Raw genomic sequence first — 22735 nt, forward strand, 5'->3', positions numbered from 1 at the left:
CTTCTTCAACTGGGGAGCCCAGAACTGGACACAGTACTATAGATGCAGACTCAAAATCTGTTTGTGTTGACATCACAGTTTTGGATGCTGTCCTTCCTAAGGCAATGAGGGAAAGCTCAGTGATTTCCTAGAGGTTTGGGGTCTGCTTTAGGTGCGATGGAGATAGGGGAGCAGTGAAAGTCCTGCCTAGAGCCTGGACTGACTTCACAGCGCGTTGCAATAGCTGACTTAATGACTTGGTTGCTGTAACCCTTTTTGGATCTTGAACCATGTTCTTCTCTCATAAGACTAAGATGCTGGTCCTGCATCCACTTTCATCTTTGAGAAGTGCTGAAGCCTATCAAACTCTGAAATTAATTTTCTCTTTTTCATTTAGACTGTGTCTATATTTTCAGAAGAAAGAGGCAGCTCTGTGGTAGAATATATTTCAAACAGTGCCAAATCAAAAGTGTAGTATCAAAGATGTTGATGTGGCCACTCCTTTCTTCCCTGTGGACAAGGGTGCCATGCAAAACCAAATCCAGCTTAGAAAACCTAATCTGTGAAGCTGAATCATTAATGTCTCACCTTCAGTGATTATATTCCTGATAGATTTTGTACCTTCAGCAGCAACTACAAGGGGTCAAGGCCAAAACTCCACCTTACAGTAATTCCATCATTAATTCTAGAGCAATTTTAGCACCGATGGACCCATCTATGGTGATTTCTAAACTGAAAGGACAGAATGGTGCTTTCTCCAAAGACTTTGCAGTTTGTGTCAAAACAGTAACTATAGCATGGAGTAGGAGGGGAGGGAGGGGAAAGGACAGAAAGGAACCAAGCAACGTTTTAGGAGCACCCAAATAATTCCACATATAAAATGTCTTGCCTTGTACATTGGAGTAAATCAAGAGTTATCCCACTGAATTATGTAGAGATTAAAAATGCATAGGATGACTCTAAGACTTCATTTTGCTCTCTTCTTTGATTTTATATCACCTCGTGGCTAGGAAATCAGACAAAAGTGGTGGTTTCCTTGATGGTGAAAACTAGAACAATTCAGTGGCACAACGGGTTAAGGACAGGGGATCAGTTACCACAGCAACTGGAAATCCTGAGTGTGATGTGGGCCCATTTGGGGGCATAGAATCATAGAATATTCTGGGTTGGGAGGGACCTTCCCAGCTCCCCCAGTGCCACCCGTGCCATGAGCAGGGACATCTTCACCAGCTCAGGTTGCTCAGAGCCCCGTCCAGCCTGGCCTGGGATGTCTCCAGGGATGGTTCATCCACCACCTCTCTGCCCAACCTGGGACAGGCTCTCACCATCCTCACTATAAAAACTTTCTTCCCATGTCTGGCCTGAATCTCCCTCCTTTAGTTTAAAACCATCACCCCTTGTCCTATCACAACAGGCCCTGCTCAGCAGTCTGTTCCCATCTTTGTTTTTGTCCTCTTTTAAATATGGAAAGGCCACACTAAGGTCTCCCTGGAGCTTCTCTTCTCCAGCTGAACAGCCCAACTCTCTCAGCCTGTCCTCCCAGCAGAGCTGTTCCAGCCTCGGGTCATTTCTGGGGCTCCTCTGGCCCCTCTCCAGCAGCTCCATGTGTGTCCTGTGCTGAGGACCCAGAGCTGGACCAGCACTGCAGGGGGGTCTCCCCAGAGCAGAGTCCTGAGTAGCTCCTCTCAGGCTTGCCCCAGGTACAAATCTGCTAAAGGGACGTTTCCTCTGGGTTTTGAGACTGGAATGAACCGAACATTGGCTGAGCAGCAAGGGAAGATGGGGAGCTAATTTCTCTGGCAGACTTACTGCTCTTTTGTGGATTAAGCAGGCAGGGCTTCAGCAGTGGATTTACAAGCCTGAAGACTAATTATCTGATGGACATTTTCAGAGGCTCCAAGCTTGGATCAGTATCTGGTGTGCTGGATAGTTACATGAGTTGTTAATGAGATATTTCTGTGACTAAAATCTCAGTTGCTGAGCAGGAACCATCAAACCAAGATACGGAAAGGAGTGCTATGGAGAGCTATCCAAAAGGAAATTTGGTGACAACCAATGATAGGACAAGGGGCAATGGGTACAAACTGGAACACAAAAGGTTCCACTTAAATTTGAGAAGAAACTTGTTTGGGGTGAGGGTGTCAGAGCCTGGCCCAGGCTGCCCATGGGGTTGTGGAGTCTCCTTCTGTGCAGACATTCAAACCCGCCTGGACACCTTCCTGTGGAACCTCAGCTGGGTGTTCCTGCTCCATGGGGGGATTGCACTGGGTGAGCTTTCCAGGTCCCTTCCAACCCCTCACATTCTGTGATTCTGTGAAATGCTGTGGATTTGTGTCTCTGGGTCCCCACCATCCAGCCCTCAAGAATGTCTTTATGTGCTCTGCTGCGCAGAATTAACACATCAAGGTGGTTTCCTACAAGCCTTCCCTGCAGAAAGCACATCTCCAAGAGAACGCATGGCTGACACATGTTCTTCAAACTTGGTGGTTAAGACAGCCTCCAGAATAAGAAACATGAGAGGCTCAAGCCCACAACTGCTCTCTGGGAAGTATTGCAAGCATCAGGCTGGATGGGGGGGACAAACCCATCCCCATCTCTCCTACTGAAGCTCTTTGTCCTTGTAGCACAGCCCATAGCATATATATAACCTTTAGGATCCCATATCCATTTAGGATAATGCTTTCATCCCTTGTGTCCTTGGTCCATAGCTTTTAGTCTCCACTCTGAGAACACCACCAATAAAATGAACATTTATTGTGCCTCTTTCTGTCTGTCCTGCTATTTTCCCTGCACACGTGTTGGAGCAGAGACCGCCCCACATGACGTTTGCACAGCACCTGCCAGAATGAGCTCACGTCTTGGTGGGGGCTCCACAACCTATTGAAGAACAAATAATTAATCACAGGAATAATGATGTTAACAGTTCAGCCAATATGAGCTCTACCCCTCTGTACTGTCATGCACAATAATACAGATTTAAAACCCTGGTATTTAATTAGCAGCCTGCAGAATTTTATAATATTTTACACTTTCTTAAGATCTACCCCAATATAGACTTAGAGCAATGGAACACACCACCGACAACATTTTTCTTTTCTGTTTTTGTAATTTATTGCAGTGCAGGAAACGAAATTGATTTGCTTTTCTATTGATACAATTTTGGAACTGTCAAAAAGAAGCATCGCATCACAATTCTTTAATTTTTTCTTACTAAAATTGTTTCAGAAAATAGGCACTGTAGGCAATTCTACATGTTGCTGTGAAAGTGGAATTGTGAGAGAGTTACTGGTCTTATAAATTCACCATTTTCAGAGAGATCAAATTACAGGGTTGTGATAGTTAAGATGAGCCCAACCATGTCTCCAGAAGTCAACGCTCTCATAACACAAGCAGATTCATTAACCCATGAAAATTAACGTGTCTGATGGCATTAGGTATGCAAATTAGGTGCAACCACCCCCCTAATTCATCCCTTTAACAGCACTTCAAGCCAAACTTTTAGAAATTTATTGTCTCTCCAGATTACAAGATTGCAAAGAAACTCTCTGAGCTGCACAGGCCAAGAAGCTGCATTTGCCAACAGGTGCAATTTCTGCCTCTACTTTGGCTTTTGGTGATTGGGAAAGTGCTCAGATTAAGGAAAGCCACCCCAAAGGGTTCCCAAATCTTAATGCGCGGATGCTGTACGGTAACACCTATGAGGGTTGTCGGTCTTTTCTCAAGTGTCTTCATCAACCGAAGTGGAGGCGATGGAGTCAGCACAGGCTATTGCTTGACGCCAACAGGGCAGGAAAGCCCCGTTCCCCCGAGGCCGCAGTATCCAATGGGGTTCTTGCTGAGGTACTGCTGATGGTAATCTTCAGCGTAATAAAACTCCGGAGCCTCCCGGATTTCTGTTGTGATGGGCCCGAAGCCGCCCTCCGTCAATACCTGTCAAGAAGCAACGATGGAAAGCCATTAGTGGTTTGATGGCTTTTCTGCTGATGAATGATAAGTTTCTCTCTCAGCAGGAGACACAGATGTCTCTCAGCTCTTGGACCACAGCTCCAGCACATCCCTGAAAGCCCTTTATCCTTGCGCTCACATTATTTTTATCAGGAGACATTTGAGGGCACCAAAATAGGCGTTGGTGAGAAGATGTAGTGCACGCTCCTGTTCTAATGGCTCATTTGTTTAATTCGCTATAGCCGCATATTCATTCTGTCCTCTTTATTGACTGCACCAGGCAGGGATGTGGTGCCATCAATGAAAGTGGAAAACAAATGTGAAAGGCAGCAGAGCTCACTTTGATCAGGTCTAACCAGCTGCCTTGACTTGTCCAAGAACAAGTGGCTGGTGCTTCAGCTCTGCAATGTGCAATCCATACCAAACATCCTCATGCCAACAATTTTTTAGCGCCACTGATGTTGCTGAGAAATAAGAGTATTTGGGCTCCTTTTCTCAAACCCATTATTCGATAAAGAACAGTTCCATTATCATCAGAAAGGTATTTTTAAGGCAAATTGTGGCTCATTTATGAAAGATTTGCCAATACATTGAGCAGGAGCAATAATCATTTTGCAAGAAAAGAAGAAGGAATGTGGGTGGGGACTTTAAATTAGGCTTTAATTTCTTCCTGATATTCCCTAACTGAATTTGAAACTCCTGAAAAGTTCCCAACAGAGGAAATTTCTTTTCAACATGATTTGCCGTGACATTTTTCCAACTGAATTTTCCTTTTCTAAGGCAACTGGTAAGCACCAACATTTTGGGGTCAATTCTTGTCTTGGGAGGAACATCATAAGATCATAGAATACCAGGTTGGAAGGGACCACAAGGATCATCTGGTTCAACCTTTTCTTGTGGTCAGTGAAGTCCATGATAACCCAATAAACGCTTTTAATTGGTGTCATGTTGCAAAGTACACTTGTAAAGTACTGGATGTAGATAGAATTCCATTCCTATAAGCCAGACTTGACAGTAAGATCAGCTGTAAAAAGAAAGTGTTAGCACTTAAGGTTTCCAGATAAATATGTGTTTTCTCATCATACTAATAAATAAAACCTATAAAAGGAAGTCATCACACAGAAACACAAAAACAGAGCTGGTAGACCTGTTGGGAATCATCCAGTCTAACTTCTTTCATTGTGATGCACCAAATGATGGCCACCTTACTCCCAGCAAACATCTGATTGACTGTTTCTGAAAAGTCTTTGGAGAATCGAGATCCTCCCGTTTCCTCAATATTCCAATATTTACCATCATCTTACAGAGTTTATCCTAAAGCCTAACCTATACAAGGCCACTGCTTTCATTTAAACCACTGTTGTACTCATCATGGATGTGGAAAGGGAATCGTTCCCTTCCTATTTACGACAGTCTTCCACATACTTGGTGGTTAGCAAGAGAGAAAGATGACACGTAATGGAAATAATGCTTCATCACAGCATTAGCTGACAAATAATAGGTGATTATTTGGGACCAGAGAGTCTTCAAATTTCCTACAACGGGGTTTCCTAGATTGTGCTTCAGCACAGCTCAGTGCTGACCACAGTCAGAGATCAGTTGCTGAACTTCGTAGAGCATTAGTTTGATTTATTCTGGTCATTTCACTGTCTGGAGGATACGTTTTGCCATATTCAGCTTTCAATCAGGAACGAAGTAATAAGATTGATATAAAAGCCATGACTGACCTGTCTGGGGAGCCCCTGGTTTCCCAACACGCCACGTAAATTCTCAGCGCAGGTTAGGAGGTTGTTGACTAGTTAATTAATTATATTTCAACATGATGAGGTAACAAGCCAAAATTCACAGGAATCTGGCATTATATTCCCATGTAAAATCACCAAACAATGTTCTTCATCTTTGTGGCAGCCTTTGTCCCAAGGGAATCAGATTATTTAACTGCCAGATGTGTGAGAGAAGAAGATAAAAAATGCGAAGGTATGTATCACAAACTGTTGGCAACAGCTAACACAAAGAGGTGTCAACACAACTGCTTTTAGAAAGCGGTATTTCGTTTACTTTCTAACATTCCTAGCAAAGAAAAGCACTTTTTAAATCATCGTCATTCCAGAAAGATGGCACAGACTTTGTCACCATGGGCATTAGTCATTTACTTGCTGCTGTAAATGCATGTAAAATTGGCTTCTCCCCCTTAACTGAGTCATGAGGATGCTGCTTGAGGGATGGATATTTTTCTACCGTGCAAAATAGTATTTGTTACAGCTTTTTACCTGGGACTTTTCCATCATTGGCCTAATTTTGTCACTTAGAAAATCCATTCTGTTCAATAACATACCACAAGAGGGCATAAACATCATTTATCCTTTTCAGGATTACTAACAGTCTATTAAAACACTGCATGCTGAATCAAGCAGAAGCCCAAGACAACTCATTATATTGTACTTTGGTCATTAGCAAAAGATACCAGCGCTGTTGTCAGAAGCAGCAGGAGCCCCAAGCTCTGACATTCTGCCAAATGCTACCTTGAATGTTTTGATTTTAAACGGGAAAATATTTTCCTTGCACTGACTGTGTCGATGCAAAGATAAAAGCATCGCTGGGAAAGATGATGAAGTTCATGATGTGCTGGCTCTGGCAGGTGTAAATCAGCCCGTTCTTGATTGATTTCCCGCCGACGAGGCAGATATAATTTGATGATAATCCTGCTCTAGCAGACTTTTTAGTCCTCGCTGTTTCACAATTCCTGAGCCAGCCAACGTGACCTCTCATTATCATGGGGCAGCCAAAGGGGCTACTGCAGCTTTTGCTTGCAGAAATGGGAAAAATCAAATTAGGGCAGAGTGTAATTAATCCTTGGGACCTTATACTCAGTGCAGGAAATTTTTAAGGCACTGTTAGATCTTTTTCTTCCCAATATTCCATCGCGAGTCAAAGAGAATTAAATAATTCAATGGATTTCTGTGGCTTTTGTCATAGGAGAGATGATACTAGGGGATCGCATTGATCCTTTAACTGATTGTAATCCTGCCCAAAAGAACTGGCAGGTCCGATGAGAGGCCAAACCAAACCAGAACCCAGATCCCATCCAGCTGTAGAGGATGGAGGGGACACAGCCAACCCATGGGTGGACATGAGGAAAAGGTTCTTCACCCAGAGGTGCTGGACGCTGAACAGGCTCCCAGGGAGGTGTCACAGCCCCAACCTGACAGTGTTCAAGAAGAGACTGGACAGGGTCCTCAGACACACGGGGTGACCTGTGGGGTGTCCTGTGCAGGGACAGGAGTTGGACTCCATGATCCTGGTGGGTCCTTCCAGCTCAGGACATTCTATGATTCTATGGACCCGGTACATTGGAATAGGTGCTGGAGGAAGATGTTGCAGCCAGCGCTGGGAACCTCAGCACTACTACTGTACTTCCAGGATTTAAAAGATTATGCTTCCTAATTTATTATGGCATGTGAAAGCTTTTTGCTGTTGTTTGCTTTCAGCTCATTGCCTGACGATGTCATCACATCCTCTGCTGCAAAAAATCCTTCCTTATTCACTCCTGCCATAGCAATCTTGATTTTACACCTCTGCCTTAATCCTGCTCATTCATTTCTTCAGCGAGCTTCACAGGCTCCGACTCCACACTTCAGAACTCGGGTTGGCCTTTTTGCCCTTTTCTGCATCTTTTCTAGTTCTCTTTTACTGCTGCATTGAGACGGGATGACTGGAACTGCACTCTATTGAAGATCGCCGCGGCTTTATTCAGTGGCGTACTTACACTTTCTCTTTTATTCTCCATCTCTTTCCCAGCAATTCTTAGCATTCCACTTGCCTTTCTGACCTCTGCTGAGCACTGAGCAGACGTTTTCAAAGAACCATCTGCAATGACGCCAGGACCTCTTTCGCGGGCTAATTTAAACCCTATCATTGTGTCTGCACTTGACTTTTATCGACATGGTTTTATTTCCCAGACATTTGATATTGTCAGATTCTTCTGCAACTTTTTGTGGTCGTGTCTGCTCTTGCTTACTTGGAATAACTCTATACCATCAGCAGATTTTGGCACATCACTATTGTCTGTCTCCCTTTTCCAGCTCTTTCATGAGTGTATTGAACTGCCTGGGTTCCCAAGACAGGTTACTGGCAATCATCTCCCTTCATGGCAAAAACTTTACATCCTACTTATAACCTGTTATTCATTCAGAAGAGAAAATTTCCTCTTATTCCACAGTGCCTGGCTCCCTTTTATGCCCCCGCTCTCTTCAGAAAACAGGATCTGCAAGATATGAGTTTCTTGTGCTAAAGTCACATCAGCTCTCTCTGAAATCCTCTATTCTACGTGTATCTACTAACTTGCGATAACTCAAGCAATCTGCAGCACAAAACACCAGCCCTCACTTGTCTATAATTCTGCTGCATTATCTTGAAGATACCTTAAGCACAGATGCAGCCCACTTTTCATTCCTTCAGTAGCAGGACCAGTTTAAATCACAGCTTACCTGTGATGCTCGTGTGTAAGAGATTTCCAATTCAATTTCTTTTCATACCTGAAGATGGCCACCACCTGGATTCACTGACCTGCCACCGTTCAGCTCACTGATTTGCTCTGAAACCTCTTCTGCTGTAGCTTGAACTTGAGATTGGCTCCTCAAAATCATAACCATGACTTGGTGTGGGAAACCCCCGAATTCCTCAGCTGTGTCATGAGGAATTACGCAGCTTTCTGCTGTGGTATAACCTGGGTCAGGTCCTTCATGGACAGCTCAAGCTTTGCAGATGCTTTTTCTCTAGAACTGGTTCCTAAAATGCTCAGCTATCCTAAGCAAAATATATTAGTGAATTAGCGAACTGGAGCAATAATTTTGGATGCAGATTTGCATCTATATTTGGACTTGAGCATATGAAATATGAGGAGAAACGTCTTTGCTGGGAGGTGCCAGAGCCTGGCCCAGGCTGCCCAGAGCGGGTGTGGAGTCTCCTTCTCTGAGACATTCAAACCCGCCTGGACCCACCTGTGTGATCTGCTCTGGTGACCCTGCGTGAGCAGCTGGGTTGGACTGGGGGATCTCCAGAGCTCCCTTCAACCCCAACCAACCTGGGGTTCTGTGATTCTGTGATTGAGCAGCGCACACTGGCAAGAACCAGTTTTGCTCCTGGTGTCACCAAGACTGGAGTTGTGCACCAAGGTACAGCTTGGAGAACTTGTACTGTGGGTATTGGGCCAACAAATACCCAGTGCAACACACACGAACACTGTATGAATATGATCAGAAACTGGTACAAACACTGCTTTCCATAAAAACATGATATTGGACACACAGTCTTGGAAACAAAATGGACGGCACCAAATCAAACCCTGTTTTTTTTCCCATTTGCAGCAGGCAGGTTGGTTATCCAGCTCTCTGCAGCTCAACCCAGTGCTACCAGTCCCACCTCTGCTGTAGTGAGGTGACCCCACAGCATGCACAGACAGTTAGAAAGATTTTCATAGAATTGTTTTATCATAGAAACATAGAATCATTTTGTTTGGAAGAGACCCTCAGGATCATCGACTACAACCATAACCTAAGTCTAGCACTAAAAATGTAACTCTAGCACTAAAACCATTTTGGTTGGAAAAGACCTTCACCATCATCAAGTCCAGCCATAAACCCACCCCTGGCACTGCCCCATCTCCCTGAGAACCTCATCTCCGTCTGTCCAACCCTCCAGGGATGGTGACTCCAGCACTGCCCTGGGCAGCCTGTTCAATGCCCCACAGCCCTTTGGGGAAGAAATTGTTCCCCACATCCAACCTCAACCTCCCCTGGCGCAACTTGAGGCCGTTTCCTCTGCTCCTGGCGCTTGTTCCTGGGGAGCAGAGCCCGACCCCCCTGGCTCCAAGCTCCTTTCAGGCAGTTCAGAGATCAGAAGGTCTCCCCTCAGCTCCTGTTCTCCAGCTGAACCCCCCAGCTCCCTCAGCCGCTCCCATCACACTTGTGCTCCAGCCCCTCACCAGCTCCGTTCCCTTCTCTCAACTTGCTCCAGCACCTCAAATTTTAAGAGGCTTCCTAGTCATTTAGAGAGATGGTATAATCTTAACACGTGTTTTCACTTTTTACCTTGATGGCCATGCACTGAGACACAACAGTCTCCCTGTTATCAAAACTGGTTTGTTCCACTGGCAGCAATTCACAGAATCCCAGAATGTCAGGGGTTGGCAGGGCCCTGGAAAGCTCATCCAGTGCAATCCCCCCATGGAGCAGGAACACCCAGCTGAGGTTCCACAGGAATATGAAATTCTGTCCTCAGTATACAGTAGACTGCCAAAGAATAAACCCAACCAGTGTAACAACAGAGGTCGTTCTTCACTTACTACCAAGCATCTGTTTTTAGCACACGATACTTCTGCACTTCGATTTGCTGCTGCCCTCTGAAATAATGGCTGCTTCAGCTTTTTTTTATAGCCAGCTATTTACATGTAGCCAAAGTACGTAAAAATATTGAATCACTATGGCACAACAACAACACATTCAAGGTGTTTGGCTCCTTGTCTATATTCAGCTAATACTTGTAAAGTGCCTTGAGAATTTGGAAGGAACTGTGCAGAAAAGCACCATTCCCTGTACCTCCAAATACTTGAAGGAACAGACTGGAAGCCACTGACACTCATTGTACTGAAAATATGTGGTTCATGGAAGTTCAGAGAAGGGGTTGAACCCACTTATAAGTTTGTCAAAAAAACCCTTTAAGATTGGTTTTGTTAGATTAAGCCATTTAATTTTCTGAGCGGAGGCATTAGTAAAGCAGCAGAGTATTGGTTTCAAGCATTTTGTGGCTTTTAATAGAAATAGCACCATCCTTTGTTTGATTCGATACGCACTTTAAAAGCTCACAGCCTGTACTTGGGCCTCTGCAATCTCCAGTTTGCCTCGTGTCTCATCAAGTAATGCAAAGCTGTTGTATTTCCAGTGGCCGCTCTAAAATCCATTATGTCGAAAATACAGCAGAATATCTTGACACCTATGACAGCTTCTGCTTCTGTGTCATCATTCATCCTCCATGTAGAACTTTGAGGCCAGTAATCTCACAACATTGAGTGTTCCAGATGGGAATCTCTAGGGCTACCCCTTTATTTTATTTGTATTATCAGCAGCAATATTGAAATTCAGTTGTATTTCCAAGAGCGCTAAGAGTGAAAGGAGCTGCATTATTTCAGGAGAAGGCCTGCAGGAATCAGTTGCAATGCATCCTCTGTAGGATGAGGATATGTGTACTTCTTAGATACGTGATTACTGTGATATTTTTAACTATAAAACGAATCAGTTGGCTTTGCCTAGTGTATGGATGAGGCTTGGAAGCCGAAATTGAGCAATACATGCTCACTTGGTCCAGAGTAACTAACTTTGGTCCAGAGGAACAAACACGAGGAGCATGAGGCCTCAATAATGTGCAATTAAGAACATAATGCTTTATTTTTTCCTTTGTTTTCTAAGCATCATGTAGATATACCTCTCATTTTCCGCAAGGCGGCCTCCTCTGTGGTATAACATCTCAGTGATATATTATATTAAATTGTTTCCTCTGTGCTGCCTTCAGTTGGCTGGAACATCCCACTGGTAAACACTCAATGGTTATTCTAGTGAATATTACAATTTGGTTTTCTGTGCTGGGTTCAGTCTTTTCCATGTTGGCTTTTCCAATCTAATTGATGCCAGTGACCTCTACAAAGCCCTGGAATGGGCTGAAATAACGTCTAGCTGGTAAAATCTGTGTTCGCATCCATGTAGGCGACCTCCTTTTGGAAATCATGGGTTTATCCAAAACGAGCCAGATGGGAAAAATGATCCTGGCAACGAAAATTTGGGAGTAGTAGCTGAGATCTGACCCCACGGAGCAGCAGCATGGACTGGGACCAGACATCTACTTTCTCCTCTTCCTATTTGCCTCTCAGCACAATGGACTCAATGATATTGATATAGTTGAGAGATGCTGCAAGAATTGATTAGTTAATGTTTTGCACAGGGCTTTGGAGTCCTACGTAATTAGCTAATGCTTGCACAGGGTTTTAGAGTGCTATATAATTTCTAAGTATTATTAATCCCCTTGCAGGGAAGCTGTCTAGCCTCAGAACTTTACAGCGTGCCTCTTGCAAATTGGGCAAAATTGAAACCGGGAATGATCGAATTGCGTCGGTCTAAATTCTGCGTCTTTCATAGTGTGGGCATATGGATCTAAGAGTAGAAATAGCAAAATGCATTGACTCGACAACTCACTTTGCTCTTTGCTGTGATAGAAAAGCTGCTACGTGACTACATTATGAATCTGAAGACATAAACATCCGATAGGGACTACATGTAACCTGGTCAAAGAGGAGAAATGCTGTTACATGGGCCGGCTGGAATTGTTTATACAAGTGTATTCTTCCAGTGCAGCGCAGGGAAAATGCAGATAAGAGGGAAATACAATAGAAACTTAAAAGACGGTGTTGCAACGTGCTAAGCTGAACAATCTTGATTCTCATCTTTAAATCGGCAAAATTGACTTTGTCAGAGCCTTTGACTGTTGACAAAGCCCACACACACAACACAGCATATCATCTGAATCAAGTAAACTGAGCCTAAAGAGAGGCACAGCTTACGAGCCTTAGGGGAAAGCTGCACATACATATATAGTCCGTTTGGTTAGCTTGAAGATCTGCTTTCTCTGAAGTGCTTTTCTCTTAAATATTTAGCTTGAAGGAGGCTGTTTGGTCACTCATTCCTGCCAGAGGGGAAAGAATCACTGGGCTCCGATATAAATCAGACCTGCCAAGGTAAAGCACAGTTGGCCGAGAGCCTGGCTATTAAAGTACCTGGTGCCCCAAGTGGTTGTGCTCAGTGGGTCTAGAAAGGATTGGGAGTGCAGTTAGGCTGATATTTCCTACTATTTTACATCTAAGAGTACTTCCTCATGGCCCACAACAATCAGCTACGCCAGCTGAAATGGGAGATTTATACAGACTTCTTCGCACCTTCCGGCAATGAGAAAAGATGATAGAATTTGTCCTAAATTATATTAAATGGAACTGACGGTGAAATAAAATCCGCAGTTCTATTTTTTTCCTGGTAGATACTGATCCTGTGAACATGTGTAGAAAGGAAGTCGTATCCTGCTCCCCATCGTATCAGTCTAATTGTGGATTCAAAAGCTTTTGCTCCAGATACTGACTGGTATAACAGGATCAACTTGACCCACGGTCTTTACAAGCTTGACCTTGAGCATAGAGCTTCCTGAACACCCATCCTGCCTCTTCTTAAGGGAAGAAGGATGAAAGTGAAGAATGGCACCAGGGGGCATTTAGGAGGTATAGGAAGATAGCAAAGATAAAAGACATCTTGCTCAACTAGCATCTGGGAACTAATTAGGTGTTGAAGGAGCCATTGAGAGAGATGGAAATTGTTTGTCTAGCCAATTTTAACGCAGCCAAACAGCCTTTTACTGTACATCTCACGTGGATAATTTATGATGGCTAAGAAAAGATATGCCCTGTTCTGACTTCCAGTGATCTAAAGGTAAAAATCCATTCTGCGGTTTGAGACAGCAGACTGTTCTCTAATCATACACCCATTACTCGCATGTTCCTGAGATGAAAAATGGCCAGGTCCAAACTGAGATGGGCCACCGATAACAACCAGCGCAGAATCTTCCAAACTTTTGCAGGCCAGAACTGGTATCTCCACATGGCGTGGTCCTGAATGATGCCGAGAAGTTAAACTGGGTCCAAAAGCAGCGTAATGGTAAAATTAGGCAAATTCATGCTGCTTGTGAGCAGAAGAAAATGCTCAACATATAAATACCATCTTGACAAGACTTCACCACTTCCATTAGCTCAGTTACCTCTGAGCTTCGCTGCAAAGTGCAGACCAGCCCGTGCAATGCAAAGTACTCATTTGTCCGTGTATCCTTTGCAATAAATGGAAGCCACCTTAATTACTTTTCATGCAGGAGAGCTGCAATGTAGAAGTAAAAATGTTCATTTCACATATTAAAGATAGCGGGCTCAGGTCAGCTGTACTGCCACATTCCCATCATCTTATTTTTCTCACCGGTGCCAACACTGTGTTTGTATCAAGTATTTCTTCCACAATATATAAGCATGACAGTTTCTCAGGAAAACACATGAATTTTTAAGAGGAATAAACAACTTATATTTCCCTAAACTCATACCGAAAAATCCAGAAATCGCTTCTGTGGTGATTGGAGGGGAAAACTTTCAGACGGAGACCAAGCATGAATATTTACTTCTAAAATAATAAAAACTGCTATACTTGAGCACCTGAAAGAAGACCCTTATAATGGGAAATGTTGGGCAACCTGTCATCTCTGCCCATCATTTTGCCTCTAATAACAAGCTCTGTCTTTCTATTTGGTCTCTCATGACCATTAGTGTGTGATGCTAAACCATCTCATCCCAAAAAAGCTGGGAAATGGTTTGCATTGAGCTGTCTACCCTCTTTAGAAGATGGAGTTGTTTGTGGTGAGAGCCCTGAGCCAACATTCTGGAGCTGCAAGACTATCACACCCACCTCACCTCTGACTGTCACGATGCCTTTCAGCAAAACAAGTTCTCCAGATCTCTTTCTCCTCCTGTTTCAATATATTCATCAATGATTTGGACGAGGGAATAGAGTGACTGTCAGCAAGTTTGCTGGTGACACCAAGCTGGGAAGAGTGGCTGACACTGGAAGCTGTGCTGCCATCAGAGACCTGGACAGGCTGGAGAGTTGGGCGGGGAAAATGTAATGAAACAGAACAAGGGCAAGTGTAGAGTCTTGAATGTGGGCAGGAACAACCCCAGGTTCCAGTGTAAGCTGGGGAATGAGCTATTAGAGAGCAGTGTAGGGGAAAGGGAGCTGGGGGTCCTGGGGACAGCAGGGTGAGCATGAGCCAGCACTGGGCCCTTGTGGCCAGGAAGGTCAATGGTACCTGGGGTGGGTTAGAAGGGGGTGGTCAGTAGGTCAGAGAGGTTCTCCTGCCCCTCTGCTCTGCCCTGGGGAGACCACAGCTGGAATCTTGTGTCCAGCTGTGGCCCCTCAGTTCCAGAAGGACAGGGAACTGCTGCAGAGAGTCCAGCGCAGCCACCAAGATGCTGAAGGGAGTGGAGCATCTCCCATGTGAGGAAAGGCTGAGGGAGCTGGGGCTCTGGAGCTGAAGAAGAGGAGACTGAGGGGGGACTCATTCATGGGGATCAATATGGAAAGGGGCAGTGTCAGGAGGATGGAGCCAGGCTCTTCTCGGTGACAACCAGTGACAGGACAAGGGGCGATGGGTGCAAACTGGAACACAGGAGGTTCCACTGAAAGAGGAGAAGCAACTTGTTTGGGGTGAGGGTGTCAGAGACTGGCCCAGGCTGCCCAGGGAGGTTGTGGAGTCTCCTTCTCTGCAGACATTCAAACCCGCCTGGACACCTTCCTGTGGAACCTCAGCTGGGTGTTCCTGCTCCATGGGGGGATTGCACTGGATGAGCTTTCCAGGTCCCTTCCAACCCCTGACATTCTGGGATTCTGTGATTCTTATTCTTTAAAATAGCACTGATGCTACTCATCTTTTGTTATTCTGGCTCTGCAGGGCCCATGCTGTGTCTTACAATGGGCATATGTGCACCGCTTGGCACAGCGAGTGGCCTGACTAAAATTGGAGGCTCCACTTGCCAGAGTTAACAAAAATATGAAGAAAGTTATCATGCAGTGTGTCTCGCAGCTCTGAGGTCAGCTGAGAGCACAAGGGACACGCTGGCTGTACTGAGATTAAGGGGATTTTGGTGATACTGTTCATCCAGCCAAGATTTCATTCGGCCACACAAGGATATTCTGGGCAAGTGTAGAGTCTTGAATGTGGGCAGGAACAACCCCAGGTTGTGAACAATCACTCACACTGAATGTTGGCCAGTAGACTCAACTATGAAACTTGCTTCTGTCAGCAATAAACAATTTTCAGTCTATTTTGCTGGGTTCTTATATAAGAAAAGATCATTCTCAGAGGGATCTAAGGTGGATCTAACACTGCTAGCAATTTACAGCAAAATTATGGCTTATGCTGTCTGTTAAATGTTCTACCAAAACAGAATCATAGAACCATTTTGGTTGGAAAAGAACTTTGAGTCCAACTGCTAACCTAACACTGCCAAGTCCACCACTAACCCATGTCCTGAAGAACCACTGTCTGTCCAACCCTCCAGGGATGGTGACTCCAGCACTGCCCTGGGCAGCCTGTTCCAATGCCCCACAGCCCTTTGGGGAAGAAATTGTTCCCCACATCCAACCTCAACCTCCCCTGGTGCAACTTGAGGCCGTTTCCTCTGCTCCTGGCGCTTGTTCCTGGGGAGCAGAGCCCGACCCCCCTGGCTCCAAGCTCCTTTCAGGCAGTTCAGAGATCAGAAGGTCTCCCCTCAGCTCCTGTTCTCCAGCTGAACCCCCAGGTCCCTCAGCCGCTCCCATCACACTTGTGCTCCAGCCCCTCACCAGCTCCGTTCCCTTCTCTCCACTCACTCCAGCACCTCAAGGCCTTTCTTGGTGTGAGGGGCCCAGAACTGAGCACAGGATTCAATGGGCTCATCAGAGATCTCTTGTGCTCAAATGCAGCTTAAGGTGATGGGATGATAAAGGATGCTGCTTGTCCTTGGAAAGAAAAAGCCAACACCACAGTTAACCCAGTTCTCTTGAAAAGTAGGATTTTGTTTATACTACACACATAGGACAGGACTGTATGCAACACGGCACAGCAAAGTGTCTGAAACTGCCTGGGCAGCCTGTCCTTGTGTCCCACATGGACATAAGCACAGAATGGGAGAAGAAGAGCAAAGAACCCTGTTTACCTCCCCCAGCATCAACCAGCAGAGAGGAGGTGGATCCAGCATGAGACTGGTGGTCTGACCCACCACATGTCAAATGAAACACGAAATTTAGGTCATTCCCCATGGTGAAAAAGGCAGGGGGGACTTAGGGCTGATCTCAAGCATCAGTGCAGCTAAACTTTAATTTCCAACTAAAATTCGCATTCTGGTTTGAAATGGAAACCATACTCTTCCATCTCTGGAACGGAGCACAGACAGGTCGACCGCTTTAAGGCCATTTGGATCTTTCGGGATGGCAAATTATTTCTGTTATGGAATATATACACAATTACTACTAAAATTATATTTGAAATGGTTACCAGGGAATACAATTTATTCCTGTACCAAGGACTGAAATTCAAGAGAAAATGAACAGAGCATGTGTAAATCACAAGATGAGTACTTCTCCAGCTACTATAAATAGAAAAGGCTGGAAGAATGCAGAAGAAAGTGTGAGGAGGGTAAAATTCCACAGTGTTTTGGCTTTGGACTTCAGAAGGTAGTGAGTATGAGATAGTGTGAAATACAAAGAAGCCTTTGTTGTTTACATCTGAAGTTTAAAAGTGGCACGGTGTGAATAAACAAAGGATGTTCCATGGAACGCTGCAGCAGTGATGTGCTCGCTCCGCTTGCGTTCCAGAAACGGCATGGAAATAGAGGCAGCGCCTTCTTGTTTAAAAAGGGACTCACAGAATCACAGAATGGACTGGGTTGGAAAAGCCCTCAGAGCTCATCCAGTCCAACCCTTGGTCCAACTCCAGTCCATTGACCAGATCATGGCACTAAGTGCCATGGCCAATCTCAGTTTCAAAACCTCCAGGGCCGGTGAGTCCAGCACCTCCCTGGGCAGCCATTCCAATGCTGACCACTCTCTCTGCACAGAATTGCTTTCTCATCTCCAGCCTCAATTTCCCCTGGCAGAGTTGAAGCCCATGCCCCCTTGTCCTATTGCTGACTGCCTGGGAGAAGAGCCCAATCCCCCCTGGCTAGAACTGCCCTTCAGGTTGTTCTAGAGAGTGCTGAGCTCACCTCTAAGCCTCCTCTTCTCCAGACTGAACAAGCCCAGCTCCCTCAGCCTCTCCCCATAGGTCTTGTGTTCAAGTCCCTTCCCCAGTCTTGTTGCCCTTCTCTGGACCCGCTCCAGCACTTCAATCTCTTTCCTGAGCTGAGGGGCCCAGAACTGAACACAATACTCCAGGTGTGGCCTCCCCAATGCAGAGTACAGGGGAAGGATCACTGCCCTTGTCCTGCTGACCACGCTGGTTTGGATACAGGACAGGACACCATTGGCCTTCTTGGTCACCTGGGCACACTGTTGGCTCATGTGGAGCTTCCTGTCAATTAGTACCCCCAGGTCCTTTTCTGCCTGAAAGAAAAAGAGGTAAACCTTCAGGCTTGCCTTCTGGAAAATCTCATTTACCCAGATCTTTAGGTTTTTGATCGGCTTTTAAGTGGTGGGAAACACACAAGCTTAATAAGACTAAGATCTGGATCATTTAACATTTGCTTTCAGGTTGGTTAAGCTTCTTACTGACGGTAATAGCACACATGCTTTTGGAAACCTGAATTAGCTGTTTGTTATCTTTTCTGGAAATAAGAAGTTTTGCTCTCAAGTTGTGGGATAATACGAAGCAATGCATTTTTTGTGCAGACATGAATAAACCAAACTGCTATGACAGTTCCACGAGTTCACTGATTATTTTACAGGAGGATGCGTTATGATGCCATTGGTAAGGACAGAATCTATAATACATAAGGCATAGATTCAGTTATTCAGCATGATATTTCACGTTGAGCAGTTGCATACGTCAGATGCGGTTCAAGTTAGTTACAGGCACCTTTCAGTGCAAAGATTCTCCTATATTTGACAAATCATTGCTCAAATTTGATGTTAATTCACAATAATGTAACATATTCCTATGGCAAAGAGGGTAACTTTTGATTAAGTTAAAAAGTTATGGTTTGGATCTCTATGACATCTACAATGGAGCCAGCAGATGAAAACACATTCTGAATAAGCATGTACAGTCCTGAGAATTTCCATACAGATGGGCTTGGTTTTGCTTATTTGATGCTGAAACCAGCTGATTCCAGAGTGGAAAGCGGGGTAATGCTGCCAGCTGTGCATTGTATTTGTGTTGCAGTGAGCTCTGTGTACACGAGGCAGCTCCAGGTACTAAAGACACGCTCGGGACGTTCGCAGGTCCAATAAAAGAGCAATGGGAACCCCAGGGCATCGCGAATGTCACCATGACAACAGAATCAAACCCCAAGGAGCCCACATCCCCAGCTGATAAAGCACTAAAGGGACATGGGTGCAGCTGGGGTCAAAGAGGAGAGGGTGATCTACTAAACCCAGCATCACCCACTGCATCGCCCTGCTGGGGCCATATCTAAACACACGATCCTCTGAGATCACCTCTAGGAAGATGAAACTGCTGGTGAGTTATTAGCACAGCTGCACATGACAAAACAAGACACAATTAATCCAGTTCCTCTAATCCTTCCCCATCTACAGACTCTCTGGTGAAGGTTTTGATCCGGACTGTGGAAATCAGACTTGGTTTTCATAGCAAGCTCGTTCACCCAAGGCAACCTAAAACCATTTTGGTTATAGAAGCATTAATATCCACTTCTTTTGCTAGTGCCCTCGAAAGCAGATGGTTTCTGCTTACAAACCCACGGACTAAAAGCACAATGATACTCCTGGAATCCGCAAATATGTGGGAAAGAAGTCACACTTGGGATGAGAGCTGGAAACACTGCAATACGACCTGTGCCCTTTGCAAAGCAAGTTCACTTCAGCAGCCCAAGCTCTCTGCTTTATTTAATACAATTACTTCCCTTCTGAGATTTTGAAAACTGGTTACTTGTGCCTGCAGCAAAACTATTTTACCAGAAGAGGGGAAAAAATGCATTTGGCCAGAACATCAGCTGCAAAACCAGCACAGTTATTTTGTTCATGCCCTCTGGCAGCTGCCAAAAATGCTGAGAGTACAGCAGCAGGTGGGGAGGATGAAAGCAAAACTCCTTCATAAGGAAACAGGGCAAACCCTTCAGCTTCAGCTCCTTCATGCATCATCCCTGGATGAGCTTCCTTGGCATAGCTGTGATCAAACTGCTGCTGAGCACAACAGAGAGAAATGTTTTAACTATGAATACTTTTGATTAGCACAGAATTCTTTCACAAGTTACAGTGCTTTTTTTTTATTTTTCCCCCACAAGATACAGTGATTTGCTATTAAAGAAAAACAGCAGTGAAAGGAGAGCTCCAGAGCTGCTTTAGCTTATCCGCCTGCCCCAATCGCTACCTGCTCCTTCCTGGAAGAGTTTAGAATCATACAATCACAGGATGGTTTGGGTAAAGGGACCTCCAAAGCTCCCCCAGTGCCACCCCTGCCATGACAGGGACATCTTCACCAGCTCAGGTTGCTCAGAGCCCCGTCCAGCCTGGCCTGGGATGTCTCCAGGGATGGTTCATCCACCACCTCTCTGGCCAACCTGGGACAGGCTCTCACCACCCTCATTTTAAACAATTTCTTCCTCATGTCTGGCCTGAATCTCCTTCCTTTAGTTTAAAACCATCACCCCTTGTCTCAGCTAAAAAGTCCGTCCCCATCTTTCTTATGGGTTTAGATCCAAACTGCTCTCATATATGTGATCAGCAATCCTCACCACACACATACCCCACAGGAGCGGTTTGGATGTTGGAATGAGATTCACAGTCAACAAGTTAATTTGTCGGTAAGCTTAGAAAATACGAGACCATCCTGGACTTCAGGGTCAAATTCCACTTGTCACATAAGCCTCCTAGCATCAATGAAATGGATTGATGCGCCTGGAAAGGAGATTTGAATTTGGCCATGAGCAAAACAAAATACCAAACTGATTGTGGCTGGAGAAGAAGCAAAGAAAATGCAGGGAATGCACTTTACATTTCAGAGCGAGCCTGGCATTTGCAGCACATCGCCTTCTTGCCAGCTCCAGAACAGCAGTGGCTTGGCAGAGGTTTGATAGCCAGATGTCGTCCTCATCTGGTTGTCTTGGCTCAGGCCGTTTGTTTGAAATGAGCAGCAAAACAGAGCGAGCATGGGGCCTTCCTGGTGCTGCTCGCACGGCAAGAAAGAGGAGTAGGGAAGGTCTTTTGGGCGATGCCGTAGCCCTCGAAATCTGGCATCGCTCTGCGGCGTTTTGTCGGATTTACAGCCCTCACCAGGCCAAATCTGGGAGGTGGAATCAGAGTTAACAGGCCAAAACCTAAATGGGATGTGAGGATTTGTTTGACAGCTGTCTCTCTTCTGGTGATGGATACGGAACAAATGATCTCCCTCTGTGTACTTCCCCAAGGCGGCTCTGAACACACTGCAGCACTCCAGAGTCCTGGGTGCGTTTCCCAGTGATAAAATGCTGCAGTTCTACTTTATTTCTTTGTTCAAATGCATTGCTATGGCTCTTCTCCACTGCACATTTTCAGTTGTCTTCTTGTTGTTAAAATTTATTTAAAAATTTATTTAAATTTATTTTTATTATTTAAGGAGAGAGCTCTTTTGTGTTCTGCATTTCTCTCACATTACCCTACACAACAGCAAGAAGAAAAACATCAGGGTAGTCCCCATCTAAAACCTGCTGGCTTTCTAGTTCGTTGTTATTGAAGCTGGTACAAGCTATTAAAGATGTACAGATAAATACAGAGCGATGCAGGCTAACATTGCATATTCTTCCTATCGCATGGTCCTTTAGATACAGCAGAAGAGTTGAACTAAGGGGGAAATGTTTTGATACGGCAAAGTCACAAATGCCTTTAGACCCAGGATACAGAAGACAGAACCACATACAATTCTCGCTAAGAGCCCACGTGATTGACCCTATATCAGAAGGAGAATTACTTTTTAAACGGAAAGCCTGATAGCGTGCGCGTGTATGTTTGTATACACATCAATATGTGTGATAAGAAGGCTGCTTTGTGGCGAAACCTGCCAACAAACCCATTTTTTTGTCACCATCTGCTAGGAAGAGAGCGAGCACCTGTTAGGAGCAGCTGCTTGAATGCAGAATGTAGGTAAGAGAAGAATCAGTTTCATTTTGGAGTTGGCCTGCTGCAGGTAGCACATGGCTCTCACCAACAAGGATGCCAAGTGGTCCTTTTTTAAGCTTGTCCTAATTAGGAACCGGCTAGCATTGAGAATAAACTGTTCATTTAAGTTATTACAGCAAGTAGAAACGATGGGGCTCCCTTGCCGCCCCCCAAAACACCTCAGCCTTCATCGGGGTCTCTGCCCTCTTTTATTCCTTCGAAGCAAGAGCGCGAGGAAAGCTAACGAGCCATTTGGAGATGTCACCCGTGGCTCCGTGCCATTGCAGTATCAGTGACACCCCTCTACTCCTTCCTTTGGAGAACAACTGCTTCCCTTTTGCTGCCTCTTTACGTCCATCTCAGTGTGGGTCCTTTGAGGGTTTGATGAGAAGGAGATGAAGGGGCTCGGTCCAAGAGCTCGCTGTGATCAAGGCTATAGGCAGCGGGAGATGCCAACCTGGCCAGGCTTCGTGTCTCCAGGGGAAGCGATGGGGGTCCCACCACCCAGGCAACTCAAAGTGGGCAGGAGAGATGGCATTAAAGCATTTCCCACACTCTTACAAGTCTTGTATCCAAAATCACAAGTCAGCGTGGCCTCTCCCACCATGCCTGGCACCACGGATGGTCTCCAATCTGCTGCCCTTAATCCAGGCTTATGGCATTTTACGTTTCCATTGCAGGAAGAAGGTCATTGCAGGAAGAAGGTCATTCAGTTCATTCTCTCCCAACTTCCCAAACATTGGCTGTTTCTAATTCCTGTCTAATTTTCTTCAGCTATAGATTATAGCCTCGGTGCCCCGCAGTCAAGCTTGCCTTGCACAGCCTGTCACCCACCCAACATCTGCATCTTTCTGGTGCAAAAGGGCTGTTGGTCTTAAAAATCAGCAATACTGAAG

General features: G+C 45.2%; 1 protein-coding gene across 4 annotated transcripts in view; it reads right to left on the reverse strand.

Annotated features, from left to right (window-relative positions):
• Positions 1 to 3065: 3065 nt before the first annotated feature.
• MSRA (methionine sulfoxide reductase A) overlaps positions 3066 to 22735 on the reverse strand; it is a 291902-nt gene continuing 272232 nt past the window's right edge. For all 4 annotated transcript variants that reach the window (XM_065835518.2, XM_065835520.2, XM_071807150.1 and 1 more), the window contains exon 6: positions 3066 to 3909. In XM_065835518.2, the coding sequence (XP_065691590.2) occupies positions 3745 to 3909 (165 nt within the window). In that variant the 3' untranslated portion in view covers positions 3066 to 3744. The remainder of the gene's footprint in view (positions 3910 to 22735) is intronic.

Source organism: Patagioenas fasciata, chromosome 3 (assembly GCF_037038585.1).
Source record: "Patagioenas fasciata isolate bPatFas1 chromosome 3, bPatFas1.hap1, whole genome shotgun sequence".
NCBI classification, from domain to species: Eukaryota; Metazoa; Chordata; class Aves; order Columbiformes; family Columbidae; genus Patagioenas; species Patagioenas fasciata.